At 46.8% G+C, this 15589-nt stretch overlaps 1 protein-coding gene across 1 annotated transcript in view; it reads left to right on the forward strand.

The window, feature by feature from the left end:
- LOC144150216 (uncharacterized) overlaps window positions 1-14376 on the forward strand; it is a 29638-nt gene extending 15262 nt beyond the window's left edge. Inside the window, exons 6-9 of the mRNA XM_077682067.1 lie at window positions 1199-1325; window positions 5525-5661; window positions 11107-11454; window positions 12592-14376. Coding sequence (XP_077538193.1) covers window positions 1199-1325; window positions 5525-5661; window positions 11107-11454; window positions 12592-12849 — 870 coding nt within the window. The 3' untranslated portion in view covers window positions 12850-14376. The remainder of the gene's footprint in view (window positions 1-1198; window positions 1326-5524; window positions 5662-11106; window positions 11455-12591) is intronic.
- The last annotated feature ends 1213 nt before the right edge of the window (window positions 14377-15589 follow it).

Genomic DNA, 15589 nt, shown 5'->3' on the forward strand with positions numbered 1-15589 from the left:
GCTCAGAGGGAGACAGGAAAAGGCGACTAGCTGATTTCCCCCGGGCGGGTCAGACCGGGGGCACCGTGTGAGAGAAGTGGGGGCCAAAGTGGCGTGTTGCCGCTACCGGGGGGCTGTGAAGGTCCAAAACAACCGCGGCTTTGGCTCAGCCACCAGAATGCCCTTTTCCCCGGACGCGGCTCAGCCATGCAGAGCCTGGGCGTGGGTGGGTCCAACCCACATGGGCTCGGGGTCCGCGGTGTCGCCACTGCCGTCACCTTGAATATACGAGATGCCCCTGCAGGCCTCAAGCAGCCGGTATCAAGCAGGTTCTTTACACTGGGGCATCCACAGGGGGTGTGACTGCCCACTTCCATTTTGGGTGGGAGGTATGTAGAGGCTGCTGAAAAGCTTATTCAGTCAAGATTGGCGGGGAGAGCAATGACTATTCATATCGGCTATATCGCACATAATCTTTCTTACTGTACATCGGTCTACCGCTGCGTTTTTTTCTATATACCTGTCGTATCAGTTGCCCCTTACCGGTGTCCTTAGAAAAAATTGTATACGCCCAGGTGGCTTGTGTTTCTGATATTAGCGGAACACCATAGTCATACAATGGTATACTTTTCATTGAATATACAGTATGGAGGGAAGAGAACAAGCAATAATTAAGACGCAGCCACAGGAGCGTGCTAATTCTTATACTGGGGAAATACCACATAACGTCAAGGTTAAGCAGAGTGTAGTATTGGGCGAGTTGGTGATTCATCTAGCTTGCCATCTCAATGTACACGCACGTGCTGAGTGCGGGGGGGGGGGGGGGGGGCGGATAATCATATTGGGGTCTGTTTTGAATGTCATGTTTCCTGCACATTTGATATAGATTACCTATCGGGTCGAATGTTTCATCGTAGGTGTGTGCATGCGTGTGTATAAATTTGGCTTGTTTCTGTAATAAATGTTCGGTTGGAAGTCAGCGCTCGTCCTGTGTGCCTCAGCTTAAGTCTTTGTTTCTGTGGCGCTGTTTTGTTAAGGTAAAGGTTGGTTCATTGACTCTTTGTGGGGAAAAGAATTGGCAGTTCTTACGACCATCTACTCTGATACCCTTATCTGCAGGTGAGAGTAAGATACGCGATAAAAACGTTAGGGCTTCTTTTTGGGGTAACACGTAGCCTAGAAGTATCAAGTGAGTAGTTAATAAGCCTTGCCTTTGTAGGTGAGGGGGCGCAAGGCATCAATCACTGTACCTGAGTCGTTTATGGAGAGCACCGAGCAGACTTCAACGGCCATTGACTACCAGGCAAACTCTCCGCTGACCATGAGCAGAAGTGGAGCCTTGAGCAGTGAGTGCAACTGATGTATCTTCTAACTTCCTTGGTCGCATTTTTTTCTCCTTATGAGCGTACTAAGATGGTAGTGCATAAGCTACGCCGCCCTGGTGCCCGCCAATTCATATTTATTGAAATCGCGGCAGCAACTTTGCAAAGAGACTGGCGTATTGAAATTCGGGTGATTTTGCTGAAATGTTTTTAAGCTGACATTTGGTGAGTACTACGGAGATAAAGGTAGTCTTGAATAATTTATGGTTTTCAACAATGACTCTGGCGTTACGTAGGGACAGTTTAGTACTGTTAACATTTTACAGATGTTGCGATACTGTAACCACACTTAAGTGATGTGCAGTGGCATCTACCTGCAACTAAGTAAAGCTGTAGACTGGGCTAGTTGGTAATTCATAGTGATCAAATGTAGCGCAGCAGAAACACACGGGACGGAAAGAACCTACCTGCAAATACACCAAATACCTGTCTTTAAGCTCTAAAACCTCCTGTAAAGTGGAAAAAAGGATGCAACACTAAGCGTACCTGATCAATAATTTCAGGTTTGTCCGACCGTGTCATAGACGATGAGGCGGCAGAAAGCAACCAGCTAGTTGACTTATGTGGGGCTTTAGCCACCGATACACCAGGGAGAAATTGACTAATTGCCCTAAAAGACCCACCACCTGTAAAAAAAAAAACAATTTTTGCTTTGTGACGAGTGACAATTGAACAACGCAGGACTTTTTTTATCGCCGATCCCGAGACGGGAACCCCAGAGGCACTGCTTCCTCATTTCACCTAGGAAATTGAAGGATCAATACACTTAGAAACAAGATCTTGCTTGTACATCATATTTATGTCATGCCCATAAGTTTGCTAATCAAAGAACATGGATTTATAACGTAGAAAGTTAAGGCTGAATTGATCTCGTTATCGAAAGTGGGATGCGCACGACATTTTTTCCTCAGGGGATGTGAATTTTCGCAGTGATTCTTTTGTACTGAAAGTGTCACCAACTATCGTTTAAGGCAAAATATCATTTTGCAATCTACATGCGCGATTCCGTTACCTCATTTTGTAGTACACTGTGTGATTAACAGAGTGCAAGTTTAATGCTGTATTCGGTATGCCATGTTTGACGTGCTTAACGAAAATTATGCAACTTTCTTCGTAGTGTTTTTTCCTAATACCATGCAATTGTTTTCCGGCCTAGTCAAGCTGTTGAGCCCGCTTTATAGCCCTTCAACCCCTCCAAATACATTTCGGGGAACGAATCGATATTGATATTGATTCAATACAACGCAACAACAGTCACCCATGGACCGCTGGCATACCATGTCGTAAAAAAATAACACAAATTATAAAGAGCGGGATGCCGAAGCACTGTTCAACCCAGAAGCAAGGACGAAGAATATAGCGCAGGCTCCACAGCTCATTTGGAGCATGTACTAGGAAAGCACTGCTGGAAACGCAGAAGTAAGAACTTCAACTGAAAAGTCTTTTGAAAACGTACTTGTGCAAAAATGTCAGGATAAGAACTGTGCCAAGCAGAATCAAACCATTTTGTTTAAGACACCCTGACGTCGGTCGTCTGTGCACTGGAGTAAGGCGAAGACGTGGGGGGGTGGGGGGGGGGGAGGGGGAGAGAGATCACGCACAATTTTACACAGGAAAACGGCACGTCTCACAAAACAGTTGCTATATTTGTTGATAGAAACACGTTCTCTACATGCGAACGTCGTGCTGATGCGAAGTTCGTGCTGATGCGAACTACATGCGAACTTCGTGCTGATAGAAACACGTTCTCTACATGCGAACTTCGGAACTCTATAAAGGAAAGGATTATCTAAGGTACGGCTGTAATTTTGAGATCCAATCGATTCTATAGGCATGGGCGTAACACGTGTCCTGCAAGAACGAATTATAATTTAGTACTAACTTCGGCAAATTACTCCAATTCGAGGTACTCGCTAACTCCGGTACACTTGACAGTTATTGATCGCACGTGAAGTTGTTCAGCACAACATATGCGTGGGATACAGGTTTTGTGTCGCAAATATTTTACATCTTAAATCAGATTGCTTGGGCAGCTCTTCGGAAGAAGTGACTACATATTCAAGCATTATTATCTAATTTCCAGTCACACCGGGCAGCGCGCAAGTAAAAGCAGAGATCAGAGACTGGCAAATCGCTCTTGGTCACGTGCGTGTAAAACCAGGAAAGATTGCGTCGCTCTGTGCTTCTCTGCGTCGGTTTATGCCCTTTTTCCCGAGAAGCGAACGACATCTGAAGTATGTATAACTGACGCGCAGAATTCGTCAATTCTTAAAGGGAAAACTAGTGCACAAAACAAGCCCCCTTTCCGTCTGTCTAATCACCATCCCTCCTTTGATCCTGTTGGACACATTACTGCAATACTCGGAGAATTATACGTGTGTCATCTAACCCACGTTGTGCAAGTAGTGGTATCAAGATGCTGTACTGAATAATGGTAAGGGACTAGCCGATATGCAAGAGGAGGGGATTTGGGAACTCCCACCTCGTGGACGTGGGGCTCACGATAGGGGGGAGTAGGGTCTGGTAGACAGTCTGGTAGCGATACCCGTCGGGCTTTTGACGTTAATGAAAAAAGAGACGACACACCGATAACCGATAACACACCGATAACCGATAACACCGATAAAGAAGAAAGTTTAAGACTGAAATTAAAAGAATAGCAACTACAGCGGCGACGACAACGACAACAAAGCCGACGACGACAAGTACGGCAACAATAACAATGGAAACAGCGTATATCAACAAGAACAACGACAAAACATAAAAAGCCAACAGGGACGATGAAAATAGAAAAACAATAGCAGCGGTAGCACCGAAAACAAACAATAAAATCAGCAACAATTACGATAAAGCACAAAAAACAAACGGCAATTGCAGCAGCAAAAAAAAAAAAAACCCGGATACCAATACATGCTTTAAATACCGGACACCAGTGTGATGAAAATGTGGGCCTAAAATGGCCGGAGATGCAATGAGAGAATTGAAAGGAATTATATTTTTGTTGTTTAGGATTCGAACCAGGGGCATGTGGAATGCAAGTCGAACGCCCATTTTCTGCACCGAAGCTGGTACTTGGTCACAGCTGACACAAGGCAGACCTAGTTAATGCACTGTGGCTTTCGTTTTGGAGAACATATTTACAGACATGCGCACGTACTAATGCGTACAGAATAACCAGTGCGTGCAAATTTCACAAACAAGAAATCGCGCTTATGGTAAAGCGTATAAATAGTGCTATCTAGGGCGATCGGACACGCCTCTCACTCATTTCCCAGCGATAAGACGGCGCTAACAGAACAAACACGTGAGATGGTAACATACAGGTTCATACTTATATATATTAGTGGGAAATCTGTCGCTGCAGTCGCGTGCCGTCGTGGGAGCCGCCATAGCAGCGAGCGACCTTCATTGCCTACTTGACTTGGCTAGCTACGAGGCTTGTTTTATTTCTCTTGAAGCCAAAATGAACAATGTATACACGGAGGAAAAAATTGTTTTTCTTTTTTTTCCATGAATGAACTACTTGTTTTCTTGTTCGTCCAGCATAGGGCTTCTAAATAATTCTTGGCAAATAAATTTCAAAACTACATTTTTATAGTAATTCACCACATTTAAATAATATTTTACAATAAAACTGGTCCTTTGTTAGATCCACGGGCAATTTTTCTGCCTGTTCGTGAGGGATGCCAAGGACAAGTCGCACGTGCCTCTCCGGTACGTGACGGAACGTTCGCTGAAGCGCGGCTCGCCTAGACAGTAGCGCCAGATTGACCTCGAATATAATTAGAATAAACGGTACTTCGATCGGTGCTCTCTACACTGCGATGTACTGTCGACGCCAGAAGTGATTGTAAAACATGCATAAACAGGCATAAACTTTCGTCCGTGCTATGTCTACCAACAGGTTAATAATATTTGAATAAAGTTGCAATACTTTCATCGTCGCCCTAATGAAATGTAAGTCGGTCACATTGCAACACATGATCAGTCGTAGGTGTCTCTTCGAAACTTTTTTCCACTTCGGAGCTATTGCCTTTGCTCTTTAAGATGTGTGCGACATTTCCACTTTATATTTCTTTGGAGTCATACGCATATTATTATTAGCCTCGAGTGTATTTATATGTGGTGCACTTTAAGAGTGAACTAAAATTTGTGCCACTCAGGCGTGGAATCCCGGGACACCGGCGTAACCGAGAAAGTGGACCTGATGCTCTACCGCAAGAAGAAATACAAGTTCTGGGGGTTCGGTTTCTCCATGCAGCGGGTCAAGGGAGAAGATGGCTTCTTCACTTACGTGGATGTGAGCGAATTCACTTCTTTTTTTTTTTTTTTTGCCGGTAGCTGTAGTCATATTGCTGGTCATAACCATAGTTCCTTCACCAAGGGACACACGCACTTGAAAAGGTGGTGTCTCCGAACGACCGCGACAAGGTCGGAGGATATCCTCTCACGTGACCTCTATTCCCGCTCCACTGGCCGACACTCAGCCGCTTGATGGAAACGTTTTTATCCTGAAATAATAAAATCTCACTAGCTTCGCAGACTTTCAAAGTTGCATAGTTGAAAAAGTTGTGATCGCCGACCAAAGGTTTATTTAAAAAGGTAAAAAGGACGTGTCGGCTTCCCTACGGAAGCCTTGTTCACCAGAATTGTTTACAATGAAGGAATAAGGCTTCGGTATGGAAGCCGAAACATCGTTTTTAAGTTGTAAATAAACCTTTTGTCGGTGATCACAAGATTTATTAACCATGCAACATTTACTCGACCATACAAGATACGTACCTTAGATTTCACTTTGAAAGTTTAGGCGATTGCCTTTGCTCAGCCGAAACCTAGATTTTTGTTTTTGTGGCCCCTTTAACGTGATTTCAATTGCATGAGTAATTTGTTACGAGTTCATGAATTACGATAAAGAGAGGACAAGACGGGAATGAAGGGGGACACCGCATATTTTGCTTTTCGAACGCACACTTGTAAGGACTTACTTCAGAACCACTGGAAAATGCGGCGTGCATCTCCGTAGAGCTGCTGCCGGGAACACCATTGTATTGTAGGTAGACATACATAAATGATATAATCACGCAGTGTTAGATTGGGCGCACAAGGACAGGATAGCCGGATGAACGTCGTTAAAAGCATCAAACACAGCAAAGGCGGCAGTGCCTGGGTATACGTCATGTAATGCAACGAATATAAGACAGGCTGCTAAAAACAAAACTGTTTTTGATTATAAAAGTGCCGTTGTTCTGATTATCATAAGTAGGGACACGAAAAACAATTTAAAAACGTCTTAGATATCCCAGCTGGACTGCAGCCGCACCTTGTTTCCTTGCGAACAATTTTTCTCAAACTCATCTCTTTCTGTGCACAAAGAAATCTTACACAGCTGTGTATGACTCTATAGGCGCCGACTTACGAGCTATCACCTATACTGCCACGGGCCACGAAGCGGCACAGAAATAATTAATGGGAGGGGAATTTCCCTAAAAAAATGTTCGAACTTCCCGAGAGAACATCAGGAATATTTGCCAAGATTCCGCTGTCTCAAAGAGCCGTAGGCAGTTTAAGCTTACACTAGACGGTCGACTACACTGGAAAGGTAATTTACTGCTGTAGTTCGCTCTTTCCACCCTGCACGCATTAATTCAAGTCCAGAAAAAGTCTTCAGCCTGTTTAAGTTCTTGGAGTCCGACGTCTTAACACATTGCAGAAGCCCTATACGCTTCGATCTTCGCTATGGCTGCGCCGCCTGCCACCGCTTCTCCGCGGCGTCTTCGGGAGGAGCGCTGTGGGCTGATACGGGTTCATGCTATGTTTTGCGTCTCTTTCGCTTGTTTTTGCGTTTCTGCGCCTTGAACAACTTGTTGTGGTCATGTCTGTAAGAAAATAGTACGTTTAGGGCACCTAAAAACGCAGCTGTGGCTTGGGAGAATGCTCGAACGCCAACTAAAGCTATCCGAGAATGCAGTTCTGCGCGTTTCCTGACCGCTGTTACGGGCGTCGGCAACGGCAGCAGCGCATGACCACTGTGACGTCCGAGTAGGTCAGGTACAAGTGAATTCTATTGTAGACTCGCTTAAACGGAATACTGGCACAGTGAGCGGTCCGTTCCGCCTTGCAGAGCGTACAACGAATGCGGCTTCATTTCAAATATATACGTCGTAGAAAAATCTGTCTGGGGGATGTGATTATCCCACTGTATGACAACCACTTGTGCTTTTTAAAAACTATAAACCACGCAAAAATTAGGCATAGTGCAAGGCTCTGCGTCTTGAAATGTGCACCCACTCATGCCTTGTAGGGAGAACGACGGGGAGGTAATGAAGCCACGGAATATTAAATGGACTCCAAGTAGTGAAGAAACAGAATAGCTCGTACGGGACCGAAAAAAAAAAAACCAGTGCAGCATCGGAAATGCTAAAGACGTCCATTTAAACTTCAGCCAGGTAGGGTTCGCCAGACTCCACTAGATGGGAAATGCACTGCTATTTCGCAGCGGGGTGACGATTAACTATCTTTATGTCCAAATGCGGAACAAAATCAGGGGGAATTAATGTTCTAGTAATCACACACACAAGTTGCGCGTTCAATTACCTTTTGTTTTTCGACTTCAATGAATAGCTGATCACTCGGCGGACGCATTTGGGAAGTAAAGGGCAGCAGTTCCCAGTGCCGTGTAGCAATCCGGGCTCTAAGCTTGGATAACCTCTCGGCCTTTCTGTTAGCTTTTTTCTCTCTCTATGAAAGGTTTCGTTGGAAGAATTTGGTATATTGTACGGTCATCTGATTTAAGTTTGGGCTAGTTTCTGCATCATTTGGGCTTCCTGCATCATATGGTGGTGTTTCGAAGGAGCATTAGCGGACGCGACTTACTCGATGAGGCCGCCGAGGCGCTGCTCAGTGAAGATATATGCACAGATGATGAATGTTTGCAAGCGCTCACCTCAGAACACGACGACCCAGCATTGAATTATTTGTCGGTTGCGGATCTCAGGTATAATTTTGTATATCCACCGTACTTCTTTCGCAGAATGTTCGTGAAATTTATGCCACATTGCTTGTGCAGGGTAGGAATCAATATCCCAGGTATTAAATTAGCGAGCGTAACTGGCGTGCTGTCAGGTATGAGTGCTCCGCTAGATTATATAAGCGCACAAAACTAATTTACATCATGCTGTATAGGCACTGCATGGCCATCTGAGGAAATGCTGCTTACGGATACACTGTTAGTAATTTTCAGGGAAGTGGAATTACAATCAGCTATGCCGGCGTCGTGACATTGGTCGGTGACACACACCTGGCGCTCATGCAGACCGAATGTACCTCACTAAGTTCGCGTCAGAAGCGTTTATAGGCTCTTAAATACACCACATTTGAGAACAAACTGACTGCTCCATGTTCATATGTGTTTTGAACGCATGCAAACAATGAATCTGTCTTTAACGTGCCCCAAAAGCAGCGGTGACAGTAGAGAGCGGGCAGGAGACTCCCGCGGCTGGTTTCGAAACGGGCCGCTAGGGGGATTTCAGTGGCGCTCTTATAGGCAGATCTCGAGGATTTCCATCGCGCACTGGGCGCCGCCATTTTTTAACAGTCGATGCGCCACCATGCGGGCATTTCTAGGTGACTCCGGAGCGAGAAGACGACGCCGCAGTCACACACTGTTGCTCCGTGCCGTGCGGGGAGATCAGTCGTCCAAGCGGCATCGAAAATAGGTAGGCGACAGTGCTTTAAGGAAAACGTTCAAAGCACCCAAGAGCTGTCAGGTTTGCCCATAAATTCCTTTCCCAACCCGCTAAGCCGGCGTGCACCACCCCACCAGCGCTTTGTCCTGACGGGGTTGCCTGTGAGGCTACTTTTCGCCGTGCCAGCAGGACGCCCCACGTTTTATTCCCATTTTATGTTTATTTTCTCAATTCTGGGCAGGTTCTCGTCATTGCCTTTACTTGGCGATATACAGAAGCTACTCGTCCGGACGTCATTACGCCATTGTTGGCTGCAGCAACAATCAGCGTAAGCGCAAAGTGCTCATGCAAGAAACGTGTGTCTCTTGCATGAGCACACACCCGACCAAAGTGTCTCCATGTGGGGAGGAGTTCGGTGCACAGATATCCTGTGTTCCTTGAGTGCCACCGCAAAAGGGGCCTTAGCCGCGAATGGGTCGTCAGGCTGAATCGGAGAGACTTCGAACCTTGCAAAATTTGCGAGAGTACGTACGTTCGTACGCTGCTTTTGGAGTAGCTGTTTATTAAACATCATGCTCACCCCTTCTGTTCTCTAAAGGTATGTTCTGTTCATTTTATCGATGGGAAGGTGACCCGACAGCTATGCTGCAGCTCGGGTGTTTGCGAAAAAGTTCAGCCGAAAGCGAAATAGGAGCGTCGCGGCGGCGGAGCACACCCGGTCGTGTCGGCAAAGATGCCTCCTACGTACCCTCAGAAGTCAGTGGGTTAGCGCATTGAGCGAATGCTTCCTATCTCGCGAGCGGTAGTGCAAATTTGTAAGCATGGCTAGCTGCTGCCAGTGTGGTAGAACGCGTTGTCATTTAATACGTGCTCTCATACGTCATACGGAGTTGATTGTTAAACCTGGCACTAAAATATTCGTTGTAGCTGTGCAGGTCATACAGTTACAGGCTTATAAATATAAAATATGTTTTAACAATGTTTGCCAACGCACAACACCATTTTGTGCTGACAAAACAGAGGCAGCTTATTAAATACACCAAGATTGCACGGCCGTTTGCTTGCTTAAAAGGACTTCTGTGTTTCTGCGGCGGGTGGGAACCGCGGACAGCTATATTCCGATACCACCGGGCGTGCTCTGCCCCCGCGACGGACCTACTTCGCTTTCGGCTCAACTTTTTCGCGTACCCGAGCTGCAGCGTGAGTATCGGGTTGATTTTCGTCGGCTTCCCGTCGATGAGATGAACAGAAGATAGCTCCAGAGAACAGAAACGTGCGATGAGGATTGGGCATGCGGGTGAATGAACAGCACGTCCAAAAACAACGTACGACCGTACTTAACCTCGCAAGTTTGCTGGATTCTAATTGTATCCGATTCAACGCGCAACCCATTCGCGGCGCACTCAAGGGACGCAGGAAATTTGTGCAGTGAATAGACTCTGCACATGCGCGCACTTCTTTTGTCAGGGTGCGCTTCTTGAGCACTTTGCAATAACGCTGATTCGCTGATTGTTGGTGCAGCCGACAACGGCGTAATGACGCCCGGACGAGTAGCTTTTGTACATCGCCAGGTAAAGACAATCACGGCAACCTGCACAGAATTACGAAAATAAACACCACTCAGTGATGAAAAGTCGGGCGTCCTGCTGGCATGGCGAAACGCAGCCTCACAGGCAACCCCCGTGAGGACAAAGCGCGTGTAGATTGGTGCGCGCCGGCTTAGCGGATGGGGAACGGAATTTATGGGCAAACCTGACGGCTCTCGGACGCTTTGAGCGTTTTCCTTAACGCACCGTTAGACCTTTTGCTGCCGATATACCGAATAAATGACACTTACCGATTTTCGATGCCGCTTGGATGTTTGGTATCCACGCACGGCACGGAGAAACAGCGTGGGACTGCGGCGTCGTCTGCTCGCCCCGCAGTACCCAGGATATGCCCTCACGATGGCGCACCGGTCGCCGGAACATGGTCGGCCCGGCAGAATTCTGGCCATTCCTGAAAGAGGAGGAGGTGGCAGTGGCTTTGCGAAGAGCGCTGTCGGTCCTTTCTTTTCCCAGGTGGTGACTAAGGGAACTCCGGCTGACCTGTCCAAGGTGCTACCTCTGGACTTCATCCTGCACGTAAACGGCATTCCCGTAGCAGGCGCCACTCTTCCTCGGATCAAGAAGATGATCACCGCCGCTGGTGACCAGATGGTGCTGTCGGTGATGGCCGTAAGCCCGTACCGACTGCTGACCAGCCGCCGCGACATGCTGAGCATCATGCGTGGTTTGACCCGGGAGACCGCCGTCATCAACGCGCCAGCCCTCGGATGCTTCGGCGCCAAGCCGTATGGCGTTGGCATCATCGACGTCGATGTGTCCGACGACAAGTACAAGACCGGGGTCAAGTGCTTCGTGATTCTGGTAAACCCTAGCAGAAGCCGGCTTTGTTTTCAGCCTTCCTGATGGTTAACTACTTTAAACAACAACAACCACAACAAGGGTAGCAGCAGCTGCAACAACAACAACAACCACAAAAAAATTAACTCTGACAACAAGAACCGCTACCACAACAACACCACCACCCACCGCAGTGGCGCAGTGGCTAAGGCGTTGTTTGGCTGAGCCGACCCCGAAAACAGTGGCTGGTTTTCTCATCGTCGCGAAAAGAAAAAACGCATGTGTGTCAATGTTTTCGTGCAGGGCAAGGTCCCGAGGTGGTAAAAACTAATTGGAAGCCCTCCCCTACGGCGCGTACCTCGTAGACCAGGCGTAGCTTCGACGCGTGAAACCCCACAATCAAATCAACAACTACATAATGCCTCGATGGGAAACCCAACCACCACGGTATAGTGGAATATTGGACTTAATTGTACTATGTTCAGTGACGAACCATGACAAAAATCTCCGGCTATACTCGAACCTCTGAACTTATGGCTTTGGAACGTGAAGAAAATACCTCGTTGTGAACAAAAGCTGGACTGTAGAACTGACGTTCCTGATTTGTCACATAACGGCTCAGCGTTTCGCTTAGCTTGTAGTTATCGGCATCAATAGGCAGCTGTGATCAACCATTTGTACCAGGATTCTGTCGTATGACGGTCGAATGGCAGATCGGAGATATAAAGTTTTTCTGTTTCGAACGAAAAATAGGACATCCCTGCTTACACGGCTTAACGAACACGTACTAGAAGTACACATACGCGTCCGTGATAGTGTGAAAGTTTCGAGCGATAGCTTGTTTAGAAATCGTGGTATTGGGTTAAACCAGGTACTCCCGGCAGCGGCGGCCACTTTTATGAGAGGCGAAAAGCGAAACGCCCGTGTGCTCGAGATTTCGGTGCACGTTACAGATTCCCAGCTGGTCTGAATTAACCCAGAGCCCTCCACTACGGCGTACCTCATCGCCTGTGTAGCGTCGGCACGTTAAACCTCACAATCAATCAATCAATCAATCAATCAATCAATCAATCAATCAATCAATCAATCAATCAATCAATCAATCAATCGTCATACGGCTTGAACGCCCATCGCAGTTGCAATGTGTTTCGGTTCTCTCAGTACGCAGACGTGGCCAGCGCCAGCGACAAAAAGATCTTTCCGGGCGACGTGCTGGTGGAGATCAACGGGGCCTCGGTGGAAGGCATGTCCAGGTCTCAGGTGGACCGCTTGCTCAACTGCGGAAAGCCTGCGATCTCGCTCTCCGTGGTACCACTCTCTCCGATGCGCAAGAAGCGCCTAATCATCTCCAGGTACCAGGAGACATTGATGACGGACACCAGGGTGCCCTCCAGGTCCACGGCAGCCGACATCGACTGAGAGCCAATGCCCACCGTTCCTACAGTACAATGGACAATCTCAAAGATTTCTCGTCGCTAAAACCACCGCGTGTGCGGGCTGATGTTGATGCGATATGTGTATAGAAGTCTATAAATAGTTTTGGTGAAACTGAAGTGTAGACCGAACGGAAACGCGTTTTTGATCTCAGCATTTTACGCACAAGGCGCTTTTTGTACTTCCTGCCATTCGTGTACAGCTGGCAGTTTGAAGATTTTTTGTTGTACTAGCTAAAAGCGCGTATGCGGGTTCATGTTTTTGCGGTATCTGTATAGAATTGTATAGATAGCTCTAATGAAACGTTTGTGCAGACAGAGTGGAAAGGGGTTTTCAATCTGAGCAGTCTACGCACAAGCCACCGCGTTTGTCCTTCCCTTATTTCTGTATTGCTGACAATTCCTCGACAACTTTGAGGATTTTTTGCATTGCCCACCAAAGCCGCGTAGGCGGGTTCACGTTGATGCGATATGTGTATAGAATACTAGAAAAAGCTTTATTGATAACTGAAGAACAAACCGAGCTGAAACATGTTTTCAATCTCAAAGGGGTTACGCACACGTGATCTACCATTGCGTTTGCGTGACTTACGTTGTCGTGCGTTATAGTGTTGTGCCTTTTCGGACACTTGGGATAAGAACTCACCTTGTGAATCAAACAGGCGCGGGGTCTTTGTTGTGAATGCGAGCCTGTGAGTAGACCTACTGACGCATGTGCGCGCGGCGGCGTTCGAAACGTCAGAATCATCGGACTGAACTATGCAACTTGTTTTTGCTCTTGCGAAGCTCACGGGATGAAAAGTGTGATAGAATCGGTCCGACCGCACAACGCTATGCTGCGGGGGAATTCATGTGTGAGGAGAAAGGTTTTCGCTTTCGCTACAGCGGTGTATAGTACAGCATGGTTTGGTAAAATGAAGTCTCGAAGTTCGGCACCTTTTGTTGTGTATTTGAGTTTTTAAGCGTTGTCCCGTTAATCGTGGCACGAACTTCTTCACGTGAAAACAAAAACAGTCTTAAAATATTTCTTGTTGTCAGTCGCATGTGTGCGTGCTTTCACTTTCGCCTACTCCTCTTGTGCACTTCAAAATTTAAAGCAAGACCAGTAATGTTTGCAGGCACGTATAAATGTGTTTTCCAGCATCTTTGCGCATATCGACATTCTTTAGGCCCATTACCTTGTGTCAAGTTTGGAACAGTCAACGCACGAAAGTGTGTTTTGTCATTGGACTGACCCAAGTGATATCAGTAGTCTTATATGAGAGATTCTTCCCATGCGCGATGTCACAACGCCAAAGTCTTCTGGAATGGTTAGTCTCACTAATTACTACAGAATGAAGCCCATGGGTTGGTGTGCTAGGAGGGGTGAATGTATTGCGACTGGCTAAATAGAGGAAAGCTGAGTTACGCTTTCATTTTGAGAGTGAAGAGCATCTGTGTTCGGATTCTCAATTTCATGCGGAATAAGCTGCATAACAAGGCCAAGCTTTGCCGTTTTTCACCCCACTCGCATTTTTCCTGTTTCTCCGCCCCACGTGCTGAGAGAAACACATGCGCGTTTCACTTATTAATCCAAGGTCCCAGGCAGCACAGGACTGTTCGGCCTAAATCAAGCCGGTGTGCTTTGGCGGTGATTTTCTGTACGGCCTTATTCCGGCAGCCGTGTTCGGTCCGTGTCCAAAGGTCGGCCTTTTGGCCGTATACGGCCGTACTCCCATGGCTCCAACGGCCATGGTCGGTCGGCCAGTTGACCGGCTGACGTTCAGACGTTCATGGTGTGTAGAGTTGTGTTGTAGTATGTCTGGGTTTATAGTCGTCGCCAAGGGCGTGCGTCGTTGGTGTTGAGAGATGGATGACGAGGAGGGTAGACGAGGCGATTTCGACGGTAGTGGTACAAGATGTCTGTGTAACGTTTCGGGACTGGGAGGTGATGGAGGAATTCCGGTGGGTCTTCTCTGCCTTCGGGAATGCCCGGGTAGTTAATTCGCGGGCAGCGGCATATGCCGCCTCATTCCCTGGAAGGTTAAGTTAATAATTTGCTTTAAGCTAGCGGTCCCACTTTACGATATATAGAATAGCGCTTGGATATACTTTTCCCTTTCTATTCCAGTTTTCGGGTGATAGATATTACGAAAAAATTTCAACCTGAGGTTTGGTCTGTGATCTTTCACGTCTTACCATAAAAGTTTACATTTATTTTCGCTCATGCTAAGTTGACAGTGCCAATTACCTAATACGAATCGCACTGCCCTATTCTGTATGTTTTCGAGCGTATCAACCAGCTATTTGGTGTAGGGATTCCCGAAAACACATGCGTACTCCAACATCGAGCGCGCATGAGCGAAATACAGTTGTTCTTTTAAGGTAGGTGGAAATTCGCTGAAATTTTATCTGATCAGAAAGGCAAAAAACACGTGCAGCCGTAACTTTTGTGTTGTGAACGTGCCTATTTAATCCATAACCTCTCGTCAAATACACTCCTAGTTATTTATATTCCCCGGCCGTCCCTAAAGCAGTGTAATTTACGATATACGTATTCAATAGGAATGAAGATTTTCTAGTAAAGATGACGTTAACACATTTTTAACATTCAACGACTTTTCTGAATCAGCACCCCAGGATGTTATTAAATTCGAATCATGCTGCAGGTATTCGGAATCACGTTCATTCGCTATAGTCCTTTAGACAGTCATTCCCGAACATTTCGAAGAAAGATTTGGGGCCAG

This window comes from Haemaphysalis longicornis, unplaced genomic scaffold (assembly GCF_048455015.1).
Source record: "Haemaphysalis longicornis isolate Haplotype H1 unplaced genomic scaffold, Haemaphysalis longicornis Haplotype H1 scaffold_8, whole genome shotgun sequence".
Taxonomy (NCBI): domain Eukaryota; kingdom Metazoa; phylum Arthropoda; class Arachnida; order Ixodida; family Ixodidae; genus Haemaphysalis; species Haemaphysalis longicornis.